This window comes from Semicossyphus pulcher, unplaced genomic scaffold, assembly GCF_022749685.1.
Source record: "Semicossyphus pulcher isolate SPU_LCO1_2020_fin unplaced genomic scaffold, fSemPul1.0.p SCAF_1, whole genome shotgun sequence".
NCBI classification, from domain to species: domain Eukaryota; kingdom Metazoa; phylum Chordata; class Actinopteri; order Labriformes; family Labridae; genus Semicossyphus; species Semicossyphus pulcher.
In genome coordinates, this window is record NW_027211603.1 from 7,277,495 (window position 1) to 7,291,246 (window position 13,752).

At 38.3% G+C, this 13,752-nt stretch overlaps 2 protein-coding genes across 5 annotated transcripts in view; both read right to left on the reverse strand.

Annotated features, from left to right (window-relative positions):
- csnk1g1 (casein kinase 1, gamma 1) overlaps positions 1–2,782 on the reverse strand; it is a 35,394-nt gene extending 32,612 nt beyond the window's left edge. For all 4 annotated transcript variants that reach the window (XM_069672864.1, XM_069672820.1, XM_069672750.1 and 1 more), the window contains exon 1: positions 2,620–2,782. The gene's annotated coding sequence lies outside the window, so the exon portion shown is untranslated. The remainder of the gene's footprint in view (positions 1–2,619) is intronic.
- Positions 2,783–3,273: 491 nt separating this feature from the next.
- Positions 3,274–13,304, reverse strand: LOC138585405 (sorting nexin-1-like). The gene is made up of 15 exons (XM_069657721.1): positions 13,176–13,304; positions 11,970–12,117; positions 11,037–11,149; positions 10,841–10,907; positions 10,631–10,674; positions 10,377–10,518; positions 10,212–10,290; positions 9,250–9,325; positions 9,005–9,118; positions 7,377–7,470; positions 7,028–7,233; positions 6,539–6,682; positions 6,132–6,212; positions 5,250–5,321; positions 3,274–5,062 (listed from the first exon to the last, which is right to left on the reverse strand). The coding sequence occupies exons 1-15, from the start codon at positions 13,293–13,295 to the stop codon at positions 5,012–5,014; spliced, it is 1,551 nt and encodes a 516-aa protein (XP_069513822.1). The 5' UTR covers positions 13,296–13,304; the 3' UTR covers positions 3,274–5,011.
- Between the last annotated feature and the right edge of the window lie 448 nt (positions 13,305–13,752).

Here is a 13,752-nt window from a genome sequence, read left to right on the forward strand (position 1 = left end):
AAATCCTGGTGAAGTGTGGAGAGAGTATCAAAAAACATAAACACAACTGTTTACAGTCTAATCAGAGGCAGCAAAACCAGAGAAGCAAGGCTGACTTTAAAGTGGCAAAAAGGTTTGTTTGATGATGCTGGTAAAAAAAACCCCGGAACATTTCAAGACTTCGGGATAGTTGACGTAATTGGTAAATTGCTAGTTTTCAAATTCAGCGATATTTGCTTGTATATTTCCTTCAGTTGCACTCTAAGGTGGCATTGAAAATGTTTATAAGACTCCAAAGCCATTGATTACAGTCCACAGATTTGCCTGTCAAAATACCTTAAGAAAGCGAGATGCTTGGAGCTGATTAGCATCTATTTAGAATGACTAATCTGTTGACATCTTTTCATTTTTACAGAAACATAAAGGCTCGGAGTGGAGTGATTAACCTTCAGTGGAAAGATCAGCCTGAGAGGGGGCCTGCCAATAGTGCAGACACCTACTGTGGCAGTGCCAACTAACAGCTGCCTCGCTCCTTAAAGCCAGCTCTTGTGAAATATAACTGGAGGGAATTTAGATTAGCCATAATTTCCCTCCTCCATCAATTCATACAGAACAACAACACATGCAATACATGGCTGGTGTGTGCCCCCACATCCGTGACAGTGATCTCACTTGTCCACCTACGGCTTTGATCTTAAAATTCTTCCTGATGTTGCATTATCAGCAGAAGTATATCCTCCACTTTTGTAAAAAGACATCTATTTAGCTTGGGTAAGGCCGCCTACATTATGTAGTAATTAACTGAGCGTTTGGTGAAAGACGAGCCACTTACCACAGCATGTAAAGACATGACACATTTTAGTTTAAGGCAGAAACAAACCATTATTTTCAATATTGGTAAATCTGTCAATTATTTTCGTCGTTATTCGATAAGTTGTTCGATCTAAAATATTTCAGAAAATGATAAAAGAAGTTCATTAATATTTCCAAAGCACACGTGACGTCCCCAAAGGTCTTGTTTTGTCCACAGCTTGAAGCTATTTAGTTTGCTCTCATAGAGAAATAAAGAAACAAATATATATTCTCAATTAAGGAGCTGGAATGACAAAATTTTGACTTTTTTGCCAAAAAAACCCTAACCCTAACCCAAATTGATAAATCGCTTAACAAAATAGTTGGCGATTCATTTAATAATTCTTGATAATTCATCATCTCGTTCTTTGAATAGATGCAACAAATAAACCATTTAAAGTCAGCCTTTTCTTTAGTATTATGCCAGCAATACTTTACAGTGGCTCCACACAGCCCTGGCTAGAGGAAAAAGTCCAGCTGGTAACATACATTTCAATAAAATGTCAACTCCACTGCTGGTTTGTCCTCCTCCCTTGAGCATGTCACTGTGTTATTTAGTGAAAATGGGTTAATCAATTATTTTAGTAGATGGAGGGTAACTGAACACGAGCCATACATACTCTATTGATTCAGTAATAATCCATCTATGCAACTAAGCAAGAAAAATGAACATTGAAAGGTACAATATCTATGCTTATCACTCTAGTGGGATGGACAGTATCTCAGTCTGTAGGATCTTGGCATGGGAACCGGAGGGTGGCTGGTTCAAGTCCCAAAAAGGACCAAGAGTGGAATTGGGGTTGGTAGCTGGAGAGGTGCCAGTTCCTTTCCTGGGCACTGACGAGGTGCCCTTGAGCAAGGCACCAAATCCCCAACTGCTCAGGCGCATGTCCATGTGCAGCCCCCTCACTTGCATGAATGTATTTCGGGCCTATGTTTGTGTGGCATGTTTGTAATCACGGAATGAAAACATTTAATATCCCCTCGAGGATTAATAAAGTATCTCTTCTTATTTGACCATGTGCACGGGAGATTTGCATTGTAGCTACATTGGGAGTTGGCTACTATTTAACTTGGCATTTACTCCTTGCAAATGCACCTGGCATAATCTAACTTACAACAGCTAGCTACATGCTTGAATACAACTCTGCCCACATTGACCAGGCTGAGGAGGGGCCTTGGTTATATTCGCATAGTTGATATTCCTGTGCCAGTCTGTCTTTGCATCCCTCCTCTGGATTATCCTCTACATGTGAGGAAGTGCTAGTTAGAGGCAACTTGGGCTAATATAAAGATGACCGATCCTTTGTAAACAGGCCTCCGGTTGAATCAAAACAAGGAAGCGAGTTGGCAGTTGTGCGCCAACGTTTCATGGACAAAGCAAGCCCTGGCAGTCTAACATTAGTGATGGTCACATCGATTAGTAAGCGATCTAACCGTTAGCCAAGTTAGCCTTCCATACATAAAACCTGACCATACAAAGCTAACGTTAGCCAAACATTATTTATCTTCAGTGGCTTTTCTGGTGTTAAGGAACATTCTACGAAAATTCACAATGTATATATTTTTATTTCCCTTATATCATTGGATTAGCAAATAACGCAACCACACTGACTGCTTGATATTAACGGCTCGGCTAGCTAACACCTACTGATGGCTAGGTGACAGCTGGAGCGAGCGCAACAAGGAAATTAGCTCCGTTAGCAACAAAAATATTAGCTAACAACCAAAAGCCTACTATCAAACGTTGCTTTGCTAGCTCGTCGCAAACAAACACAACAGGCTCACCTTCGCTGTGATTAAATCCAGACGATGACGATGCAGCTTGTATGTTTCTCACGAATAATGTGCACGAATCCCCGGAGCTTGGTGTGAGGTTTTCGGTTGTTACTTGTTGTTACTGATGTTTCACGCTAACAGCCGAGTATCGTCTCTCTCCATTCTTCGCTGTTCGTCTGTCTTCGCTGCTGCTTGTGAAACGGTCGAACACACCGGATGTAGAAACACGGCACCGCCCGCTTCGGCACACACACTTCCGGGTCAGACTGATACAGACTAATTAACTATTAGACCATCAGACATAAAGTAAAGAAAGATATTATGTTTAACTATTCCAAAAATATAAAACTTTCCTTGCATATGAGTTTGCATCTACAACAAATAATGAGTGTTAGTGTCCATGTTACACTTAAAAAACAAAACTTAACATTATTTATCATCTTCTATCATAATAAATAACAAATCATGACCTTTCCTATTTTTGTGCTTAAATATATTTTTTAATGACTTGTTGAGAAAATGAAGCAGTACTTCAGTACTTACACACCTACAGATTAAAGATAATTAAATACAACAAGTAATTTGTTCAACATCAATAAGAGGTTTTAACTTGACTTTTAATGCATCACAAGCCTCCCTAAATCCAACATAAGTCTAATTGGATTTCTGCTGTTTAGGTTGTATACTATAGGTACATCACAGAGTTTAGCTCGACCATAACTGATGAAACAATGCATGATAAAATACACGATACACTTTCTTGTCATTAGCATTCAACAAAATTATGAATGTTAACTCTCATGGGCATATAGCAACTTAAATAATGAAGATGAATTAAATGAATTAATACATGGGGGAAAAAAACTCAACTCATTTTATGCTGCTCCGGAGCTTAGTTTCAATTTGTGTCAAATCTTTTGCTTGTGCACAGAAAATTTCAGATGTAATATCAATATGTTCGACACAAGAATAGCTCTGCTTAATGAAAATAGACCCTGTGTCACAAGCTCTTTATTATCAGTATGGTGTCAGAAAGTTTGAGTTAGATAAATTGGTCTGTCACAAAGTTTTGGGAAGGTTTTAAACATCTTCTCTACAGCAGAAATAATATACTGAATGTTAAGTGTGTGGATATCGCAGAAGAGCAGAAATTTTAACTTCAAACCTTCAAATAATTCATCAATGCTAGTGATTGAAATAGGAAATGAAACCTAACGCAAACCAACAAAACAGACATGAAAACCGAGCCCAAAACTTAACCAATCATATTTATTTTGTACATCTACCTGTTTAGCATTTCCAGGAAAATGTGTGTGCTAATGCGAAGTGGTTACAAAAATAAAGCACATTCTTACGTAAATATGACATGACAGAAAAACTACACTTACAAATGCAGAATAAGAAAATAAGGGACCATATCACTTGAATGTCTGTGCCTTTCTGTCATTGTTAAACCAACGTATCCAAAAAAAAGGATGAAATTTCAGTTAGCAGTTGCATGATTCAATTCAAGTACTCAAGTACTGTACATGTGTACATCAACAGTCATTTACATGGGCAGACAAATATCTCTGCAGCAGTTCCAAATGAGTTCCTTTGGGCCTCAATCTCTGACACATTAAATTTAACTACTTAAAACTGTTGTTGTGGAAAAAAATGGATAAATATAATAAACATGATTCTAGTAAATACATCATCATAGAAAATACCAACAAAGCAGTGATTGCATTTTTCACTCTGCATACACTGTAACATTAAGTTTCTGTTATCATTTAGTAACAACTCTGACAAGCCTGTAAGCTTGATTTATATGATCTGTTATGCATTGTGTGTTACACTACAACAATGTGTTAATACTCCTGGTAAATGACCTCAGTCATCCTTAGTGGTATCTTATTAAAAAAACAGCTTTTCCAACTGTGCAATGCATTTTAGTGCATCAAAACATTATCAGTCATGCATCCATCGACATGGGCTATAAGAGACTGGAATGACTTACATACGTCTATCTTCTAATGTAAACTATAGACAATGTTACTCTGGGGCAGTACCTCCATGTTAATATATTGGTTTAAGCGAGAAACATAAATATATATCCCACTGACAGACAATCAATGGGCTTTTGTAATGTTATGGCCGGGTTCATCCCTGTTGGCTTCCTGATTTAAACCATTTTTAAGTCAAGAACACAAACAAAGAATCTTGCCAAAGAAAGGTCGTGTAAATGTGGCAGCTCATTATATCAAATAACTGTACAAGTTAAGAGAATACACTATGATTAAAAAGACAAAAAAAATGGATGGAAGTTTTGTGTGTTTCAAAATTGTCCTCTCAGTTCTGGTCAAGAGGTAAAGTGTTCAAAAAAGGCAGTTGGGGTCTTTAAAAAAAGTCTCCCTCTTCATTAAGCTATTGCCTTCGCTTCAGGCAGGAACGCCTCCCAAAACTTTATGAGCTGCAAAACAATCAGGACAAGAAGAAGAGATGTGTCATTTTTGTGTCAAACATTTCAAAGTTATCATCATTATTAAAAACAATAATTACATGTTATAGTTATTGGAAAACTTCCCATAAATAATGTTAAACGCACTGGGTAAAGTGTGCATGTTGAGTTTAATACTTATATATATATAATTCATTACCCGTTGTTGAGACTGCAGCATCGCCTCCAAATATTTGATTATCTGGCTCTTGAAGTCCTTGGATTTTTCTTTCTGAAAAGACAAGATTCTTATCACGTCTCGAGCATTTTGCCAATGTTGAAGCCGACCGGAGGAATTTCTGGCATTACTTCAACTACTTTCAAGGTTACCAGAGAAATAGATGTCAAAACTCCCACATTACTTCATTCACAATCAGTAGAATGAGCATTAGATAACTGGTAGTATAATATGGTTTTATAATATGGTTTTAGGAAAATCCTACTTCTAAGCTGGTAAAGAGGCAAGGTGTGTTTCTAATGATGGAAATGAATGATACCAAATTTTGTCCAAAAACAGGAGTAGAAATCATCCTTCTGATAAACAACTAACTAATTGAAAGGCACAATTACCAGCATTTTAGAGTTTGTTTTCCTGAGCCTGACATCAGTGCTGGTATTTTTGTAACCAGTACAGAGCACAGAGTGAAAAAGCTTGAGGAGAGGCGCAGACAGGTGTGAGGCTGACTTTAGACGGTACAAAGTTGTAACTGTGAAAGAGCACTGTACTCTAGATCTCATATTTCCAGCTCCTAGTTAAATTTTCTTGTCTATTGAAGCACTTGTTTGAGCTATGTTAAATGTTATTTAAAGTGTAATGTGTGCTTTATGATGACCCTGAAGACGGACACATGTTGGAACATTCTTTATACATCATGGATATAAAGGCCAATCATGTCCAGAAAGTCAAATGTCCAGTGCTCATTAAAAGTATTATCACTTAGACACTAAAAAGTCTCTCTGTAGATTAATCTCCTTTAAGTGTTGTAGTCAGAAGATAAAACATTGAAACTATATTTAAAATGTTACAAATGCATAAACATACCTCAAACCTGAGAACCTCGTTGCGTACAGTCATGCCAATCCTGTCGAAATCTCTCTCGTACTGAGTGACCCTCCCCTCCCACTGAAGACACGCAGAGGGAAACAAAAAGCATTAACAAAGAATTGAAATCTTGTTTTTTCCAGCATGTATACAGCATAAAACACTACAAACTCTTAACAATGGCAGTAAACAATTGCACATCAGATAATTATCCTGAATTCTCAAGTAGCTAATCCTCATATTTGCGAAGTTGAATCAGCAAATGTTTGGTATTTTTTCCTTGATAACGTCTCTTAAAAATCTGCTCCTTTGACAAGTGGGCCATCATTTAACTGTAAGCAACAACTACACATTCTCCCCTTTATTTGGTCTGAAAAGCTTTGAAGCTTGCTTCAGTGCATCTTTACCTCAGAGATCTCTTCTTTGGCCTGCTGCAGTTTGTCTGGCTTGTTTGCCCACAGCAGCTTGGCCTCTGCCTCTCTCTTCTTCTGGAGTGTGCTCTGAGCCTCCTGCCATCGCTGCCATGCCCGCATGCGCTGGTCAAAGCACCCCTGTGGACATCAATTTTACATTAGAAGACTGATTTACTAGCACATCTTTCCACTTACCCAGCAGACAACAGCTGGTACGCTCACAGTAAAACTGTGACCTTGCACATTCGATGTTTAGTAAAGACTATGAAAGAGTAACTTTTGTTCAGTCTCTCACACAATGACAGACTCAGAATGAGAAATGCACATACTGTGTTGTTGAAAAGTTTTATCTATCTAATATTTACAATAACATGATGAAGCTACTCACCATCTACTTTTAAGGCCTCACTACTTCTAAATAATCTTTATCTCATCTTTACTTCCTCCAACTCTTTATCGACGATCCTGTCACTGCGAGCTTACCCTCATAGCACCCAGCAGGCGGATGTAGTCGGCTAGCAGCTCTTCAAAGATGAAGAAGTCACTGGCTGCCTGCTCCTGATGCAGCTGCTCCATCTTGTCCTCCACCTCTGCCAGCTGGGACAGGGCCCGGGACAGGGCCGTGTTGTCTTCAGAGTTTCCTAACATTGCCATACTTTTGGCAAACACCGCCGTGTTCCCACACAGCTCTGGTTATGAAGGAGGAACAGAGAACTTATTCAGTCTCATAGTTTCACTAAATGATCAGGCAGCTGGACTGTAATCCTCTGTTTCCTCAGTATTAACAATGTGATAAAAAAAAGTAAAATAAAGAAAGGCAGAAGAAGCTCACCCTTTCTGTGATTAACGAGAGAGTCGACCAAAGCATGAAGCTTCCTCAACTGCTGCTCCTCGTTCTCCACCTCCTGGAACTTGTCCTCAAACCACTGAGACACAAACACAAGCAAACAACCTTATAATGTCTAGAATGGTACATCTGTTTGTCCTGGTCTCATAGCAATTACTGCAGTTATAAAGCCATTATACACACTGATAAAAATAAAACAACCAGCAACATAGTCAACCCTTAAAGGAGAAATTGGCCCGTGGAAAAAGTCAGTTAAAGCTGGTGTTCTCTGTAATCGACAGAAGCAATAATATTTAAAATTGGCGCCTTAGCTGTGGAGAAAGTTGTACAAACAGCTCGTGGTTTCGCCCATTCTACATTCCTACAACACCCAGTGTGCATTGCGCCCCTCCCTCTGAAAGTTAAATACTACTGTTTTCCAGTCAAGGACATCGATCGCTGCAGGCAAATAGCTCGGAGCGGTACAGAACCTACTGTAACATATTATTGTAGTATAATATCAAGCTTTGGCAAATATACTCCTGCATTTTTGTTACCTCATCCATATCGTGCAATTATGTCTCATGAGCAATTGTTATTTATTCTGCAATATGTCACTTTACTTATCATCAACCTATCACCAGGATTGATGAATGATTTGGTGCAATTTTTTTGTACAAAAACTTGACCATTCGCAATAAGTGAAAGGTGTACATAGTGTGGATATATATTATTGTTATTGTATTTTATTGTCTTTTTGTCTTGCCTTTTTTCATCCATTTTTTGTTTACCCTGTTCTTTACTTTGAGCTGCTGTAACAATTGAATTTCCCCCAATGGGGGATCAATAAAGTCTATCTTATCTCATCTTAATCCAAAATACGACAAGAATATACAATTGGATTGTCTAAAATATCTTCAGGTCTGCAGTCTACATTTCAAACCTGACGATTTTTAACGAGAAATGACATCAGAGGCGGGCATCCTCGATTTAGAAAGTGTTGTTTAGTGAGCTCCCTGCCTCCGCCTTATGACACATTTTACGTCGTCTGGCGGAGGTTTTCCACGGCCCATTGAAGAAGCGGATAGCGTCCTCTAAAGGCACAGAGCGAAATTGCATTATTTTTCCTACCATAATGGCATTAGCTTGCCATAATAGCATGATAGGACTGAGGTTGAATAATATGCCCTTTAAATAATGTGCATGATTTCAGTTCAAACTTCCATCAGCTTTGTTCAATATTTTTCACTGTCATATCACTCAGTAGAGACATTAAATTATCGTGCACTGCAAGTGTCTATTAATTATAATATGCTCAATGTTATAGAAAAAGTGAAAAGTGCTCTATAATAAAGTTTGTTATTATGGTCATTATTTAAAAAGAATAGGATTCCTCAAAAATGACTGATTGAAAAACCCCAAAGTATTTTACAGTTTATGTTATTATGTCCGATACAGTTATTTCCCCACGGTCCCTTTTGTCCCTGTCCCCATCCTGCTTCTGGATATATTGGCTTCATGGTTTTTTGAGTGTTCTGCTGCCCCCACTGATCTATCAGGGTTTATAAAATATATTTCCACATGTAGAACATTCTCTTGACAACAGTAAAACACTTAATCCATAGTCCCCTTACAGTGTCAGACTCATTCATCTTGATGGTCATCTTGTTGACAGCCTCCGATGCCTTATTGATCATTTTGAGGAAGCCAGCTCCACTCAGGGTCTGAGTGTTCACCGCTCTGGGAAGCTGAAAACACACACACACACAAAAAACAACAACTAAGCATTCCTGGAGATACATAACTTAATCTGAATTCCTAAATAGGGATAAAGTCTTTAACCAGCTTATTGTTACTAGTAAATCTTAGAAATACTCACATCGTCTCTCTCCAAGAACTCACGGACATCGGGATCTTGCAGTAACAATGGATGAGACACGACTCTCTGAAGATACCTAATCAAGGCAGGGACATTAAGTGAGTAAGATATAAAAGTTACACAGAAATCATGCAAACAAAAACAAAAATAATTTAAAAAGCCTTGGATGGCACATAAACATATCTCTGCTTTACCTAGTCTTTTCAAAATTCAATACTTTTCCACACTCAGACTTCTCTGTAGATATTGTCGGCCATATTTGATATCAAAGTACAAATAAGTTTATCATTTAAAGAAATGGATGCAGAATCAAACAGTTAACATTCATGATATACTCTATGTTATCTTTCTTATGGAATTGTCAAGCCAAGCCTTTAAAGAGAACTTTAATTCACCCATCGTGGCTGGTCAGTCATCACTCATTCTTTCCATTATCAAACCTCTCTGCCCAAAGAAGAAGTAAACTAACCGGATGTGTGGCCTATACTCCAATATTTCACGAGAAAAGATTAGTTGGTTAATTGTGATGCTATGAATTAAGATATTTCCGTACTTTCTTTCAAACATCAACCAATATTTTGTTTGCTGTCTTGATGTGATATGGTTGTAGGGCACAACTGTCCTGCAGGCTGTGACGCACAGATGTATGGTCAGCTCTGGGTTGGAGTGAGTTACTTCTCATGCCAAACTACTTGCCTTACTCTCAATGGTTTCAAGCTAACTCTTGCTTGCACATTCTCATACATTTTTTATATTTAAAATAAAAGACCAGGGCCAAGAGTCTGTAAACACATATTTTTTTTCATACCCTCTCTCCTCCTTTTCCCACACTTATCCAGAGCTGAAAATGACTCAAATCAAACTTCATACTTTTACAAGCTGTGTAGGAACCAAGCCTAATATGAATGTTAGCTATCATCTCAGTTATTATATGACCATATAAAAAGAGAATGGATCCTTGCCTCTCCAGAGCTGCTCTTCTTCTCTCCACAAACTCCACTGATGACGGGTCGTCCATTCCCACCTTCACTTTGGTCATTCCTGTCGATCCAAAGCAAAGTCACAAAATGGACACGGAAAAGGTGCAACAACAAAAAAAATAGACACTTCAACACATGAGCACCCACCCACAACACTTTTCTCAGGTGGTGGTGGAATGATGCAGCCGTGGAGCGACTGCTTGACAGACAGCTTCTCATAAAGGCCGAGGAAGTCACTGTAACGCCTCCTCACAGAGAAGACTTTACTCCTGAACATGGCCAAGGAGGTCTGAAAGTAGACACAGGGACAGAAAACTAGCAACACACAACACTTGAAAAACTGCAAGAGCCAAGTAAAAGTACACAAAACAATATGTAACAACACGATCTTCACTACTCACCCTTGTAGATACTTTGTAGGCCACATATGCATTCATGCCATCCCCTAGAAACACAGAAAAGTTGAAATTAAATATATATATAGTTATAATGCTATATCCATTCAAGTCCTACTTTTAGATGTTAAAATTATCCAGCTACTTTTCAAAATTACAAAGAGCTGTGTCATAGTTTTAACAAACAAAAAATACACAACAAAAAAAGGCACTGACCAACTTTCTCAGGGTTTGTAACAGCAACATCCACATCAAAACTATCCTTTGCCTCGTCCTCCTCCAACTGTAATAAACAAAAAAACACAAAGCTGAAAGTCTGGCTGAAACAGACGGATCATTGTGCTGGCATGGCATTTGTGTAACGAGTTGTTTCCAAGTTCCTAGAAAGCTCAAGCTCATATTTGACCTCTACCTGCTCCAAGGAGGTTGGCTGCAGGGCTGCAGGGCTCTGGGAGAAGGAAGGGGCGGACAGCTCCTTCTGAGCAGAGCTCCCGGGCTTGTCTGTGCTCAGCTCTGCATGCGCCTCTGGGGAAAGACAAGACCTTTGATATTTTGATCCAAAAACAAAAGACCACTCTGGTGCGTGTCTGACAGGATCACACTCTGCACAATATGTCAAACAATAGCAGCACACTGAATTTATCCAGAACAGTGCACTTTGTTATTTAAAAAAACATTAATATTGTAAATATTTTTGATAATATTTCAGATTTTATTGTCATTTATTGTGTGTCTGTTCTAGATTCAACATATTACTTGCTGCTTTACACATTCTAATAATAGTTGCCTTGTTTATTCTTTCACTAGATGGAGCACTTCTATCTTAATTATGCTAATTCTTCAGCTATAAACTTACTGTAAAGATGCTTTTATTAATCCCTGCTGGATCTAACAGTGTGAAATGGGGCAATGAACAGGAATACAGATCTTTTTTTAAAAACAACCATTAAAATCGGTGCAGCAGATGCACAGATAACCTAACTTTCGGTTCTAAGTTTGGGAACAAGCTCCAAAAAGACTGGATCCTACATTTCCCATAATGCAACTCAATTGCATCGTTGATTAGACTTGCCCTGCTTGGTAAATGCCAGCATCCACAGCCAAATTTGTTACACAGGCCAACTGTTATATGCAGTCTCCAAGCTAGAGCTAAAACGATTAGTCGATTAGCTGATTAGCCTCATTAGTACTAAAGGAAACCTCATGTGTAAAATCAGAGGAATGCCCCTTTGACATAAAATTGTCTGGCATGTCAGGCTTAAAATAGCGCATCTTACATGAAATTACTATGAACACAATACAGACATAACATGATGGAAATTGTAAGAAGGAAATGTCTCCCAACCAGCAAACAAGTCGTTGTCATCATCGGAGTGAACTCCGTTGGACTTGGCAGTGGTGCTGCTCGTCTTCTCCTCACTGAAAATGTCCGAAGGCTCTTCATTGTCACGGTCCGGCTGAGAAACTCCTCGACTCACAGCCACAGGGTTGCTCTGCAGACAAGGATATAATCTTTTAATAAGGTTGTATAAACACAAACAGAAGTTTTCTTCTGCAGTGACAGTTTCGATGTTTGGATACGCAGCTGTGGAATGTGGTTCAGTATATGCTTGAGGCACTTGAGTTTTTCTTTTCATGCCACATTCTACTTTTACTTCACTACATTATAGATGGACATATTGTACAATTTACTTTACTTAAACATTTTTCCAAAATGCAAAAACATTTTAAGGTTCCAGCATCTCAAATCTGATAATTCACTGCTGTACCTTTAAATCAATTGAATTTATTTCTATTTTGGGTAAAGATGTCACCTTGGGCTGTTGGGAAAATGTGACACATTTTTCAGACTTTCAACAAATGAAACAGTCAGTCAATTTATTGAGAAAATAAACAATAATCCTTCATTCGTTAAATTAATCAGAGTAAAATATTTGTATTAATGCATGAGTAACAATAATGGAAAAAAATCTATCTTAAATTCTTTATGTACATTTTCCTGATTACTTAAATACTTAAACTTGGGTTGCATTTACAATGCAGGCCATTGACAGAGTGGTTTTACTACTTTGGTTAATGATCTTTATACTCCCTTCTGTCCACTGTTGATAAGCAAGAATAAGAGGGTGGCTGGTTTGGATCATGTGAGTTGGACATCAGCCAAGCCAAGCTTAAATTCTTAACGGAAAATACAAATACAGGTGTCTGCAGCTGACATTGAAAGAGCAGCATCTCTAAATCAATTATAAAGTATCAAGGCAGGTCAAAAAAAGACAAAAACAATGCTAAAACTTAGGAGACAGAAGTCAACCCGGCTCCATTTGTTCGCTGCACACTAACTTTGGCTACGTGTATAAAATATTTCCGTTGCTTGTTTAACGCAAAATCTGACATTTCTCGCCTGTTGTCAGTTGCTCTCAGTTATTTTAGATGCCATGAATGCAGGTCAGATCAGATAAAGAGGCTGACTTACTGCCTCGTTCACCTAACGTTAATGCAGATTAACCGTCACACACAGAATATAATTCACATATATGAACTGCAAACGTACATTACTGACGAAGATGTCCTCTCCTTCGTCGCTGTCTCCGTCTGCCATGTCCAGCGGTCCAGCTCCGGGCTCCTCTGAGGTAGGGAAGGGAGGAGGATTCCGATCTGAGCTGGCCGCCATATTCCGTGTTGTGAGAGGGACTGACGTAGGCGGAAGTTCAGAAAGAGAGGAAGGAGAAAACAGACGGCTGCAGCGACACCTGCTGGTCGCCAAGTAACATAACGGTAAACACGACTATATTATGCATAACTCTTATTTGTATATAACTCTTTTGCATCGTAACTCTTATTTTGTATTAAAATTTCTTCTGGCAATTATATTTAATCCTGGCATTCATATTTAAATCACCGTAGATCCATTTAATCTGTATTTCTTATTTTATTGTATACTGCATGTAGCCTATTTGACATTTTTCTTACTTCTATTTTTTTGCCATATATTTCTCCATGCTTCTCTCTGTATCAGAGAAACTGTAACGACCGAATTTAAATAAAGTATTTCTGATTCTGACTGAAACAGCATTTTGAACTTCTTAAAGGGAACATAGACAAAGAAACCATTTTTAGCGCATCTGGTT

What these genes read in the sequence shown, in the direction of transcription:
- LOC138585405 (XM_069657721.1), bottom strand. Translation starts at nt 13,295, where the DNA reads ATGGCGGCCAGCTCAGATCGGAATCCTCCTCCCTTCCCTACCTCAGAG. An exon ending in TCTCGTTAATCACAGAAAGG is followed by an intron (nt 7,234 to 7,376) that starts GTGAGCTTCTTC and finishes CTTCATAACCAG; the next exon opens with AGCTGTGTGGGAACACGGCG. An exon ending in ACGAGGTTCTCAGGTTTGAG is followed by an intron (nt 5,322 to 6,131) that starts GTATGTTTATGC and finishes TTGTCTTTTCAG; the next exon opens with AAAGAAAAATCCAAGGACTT.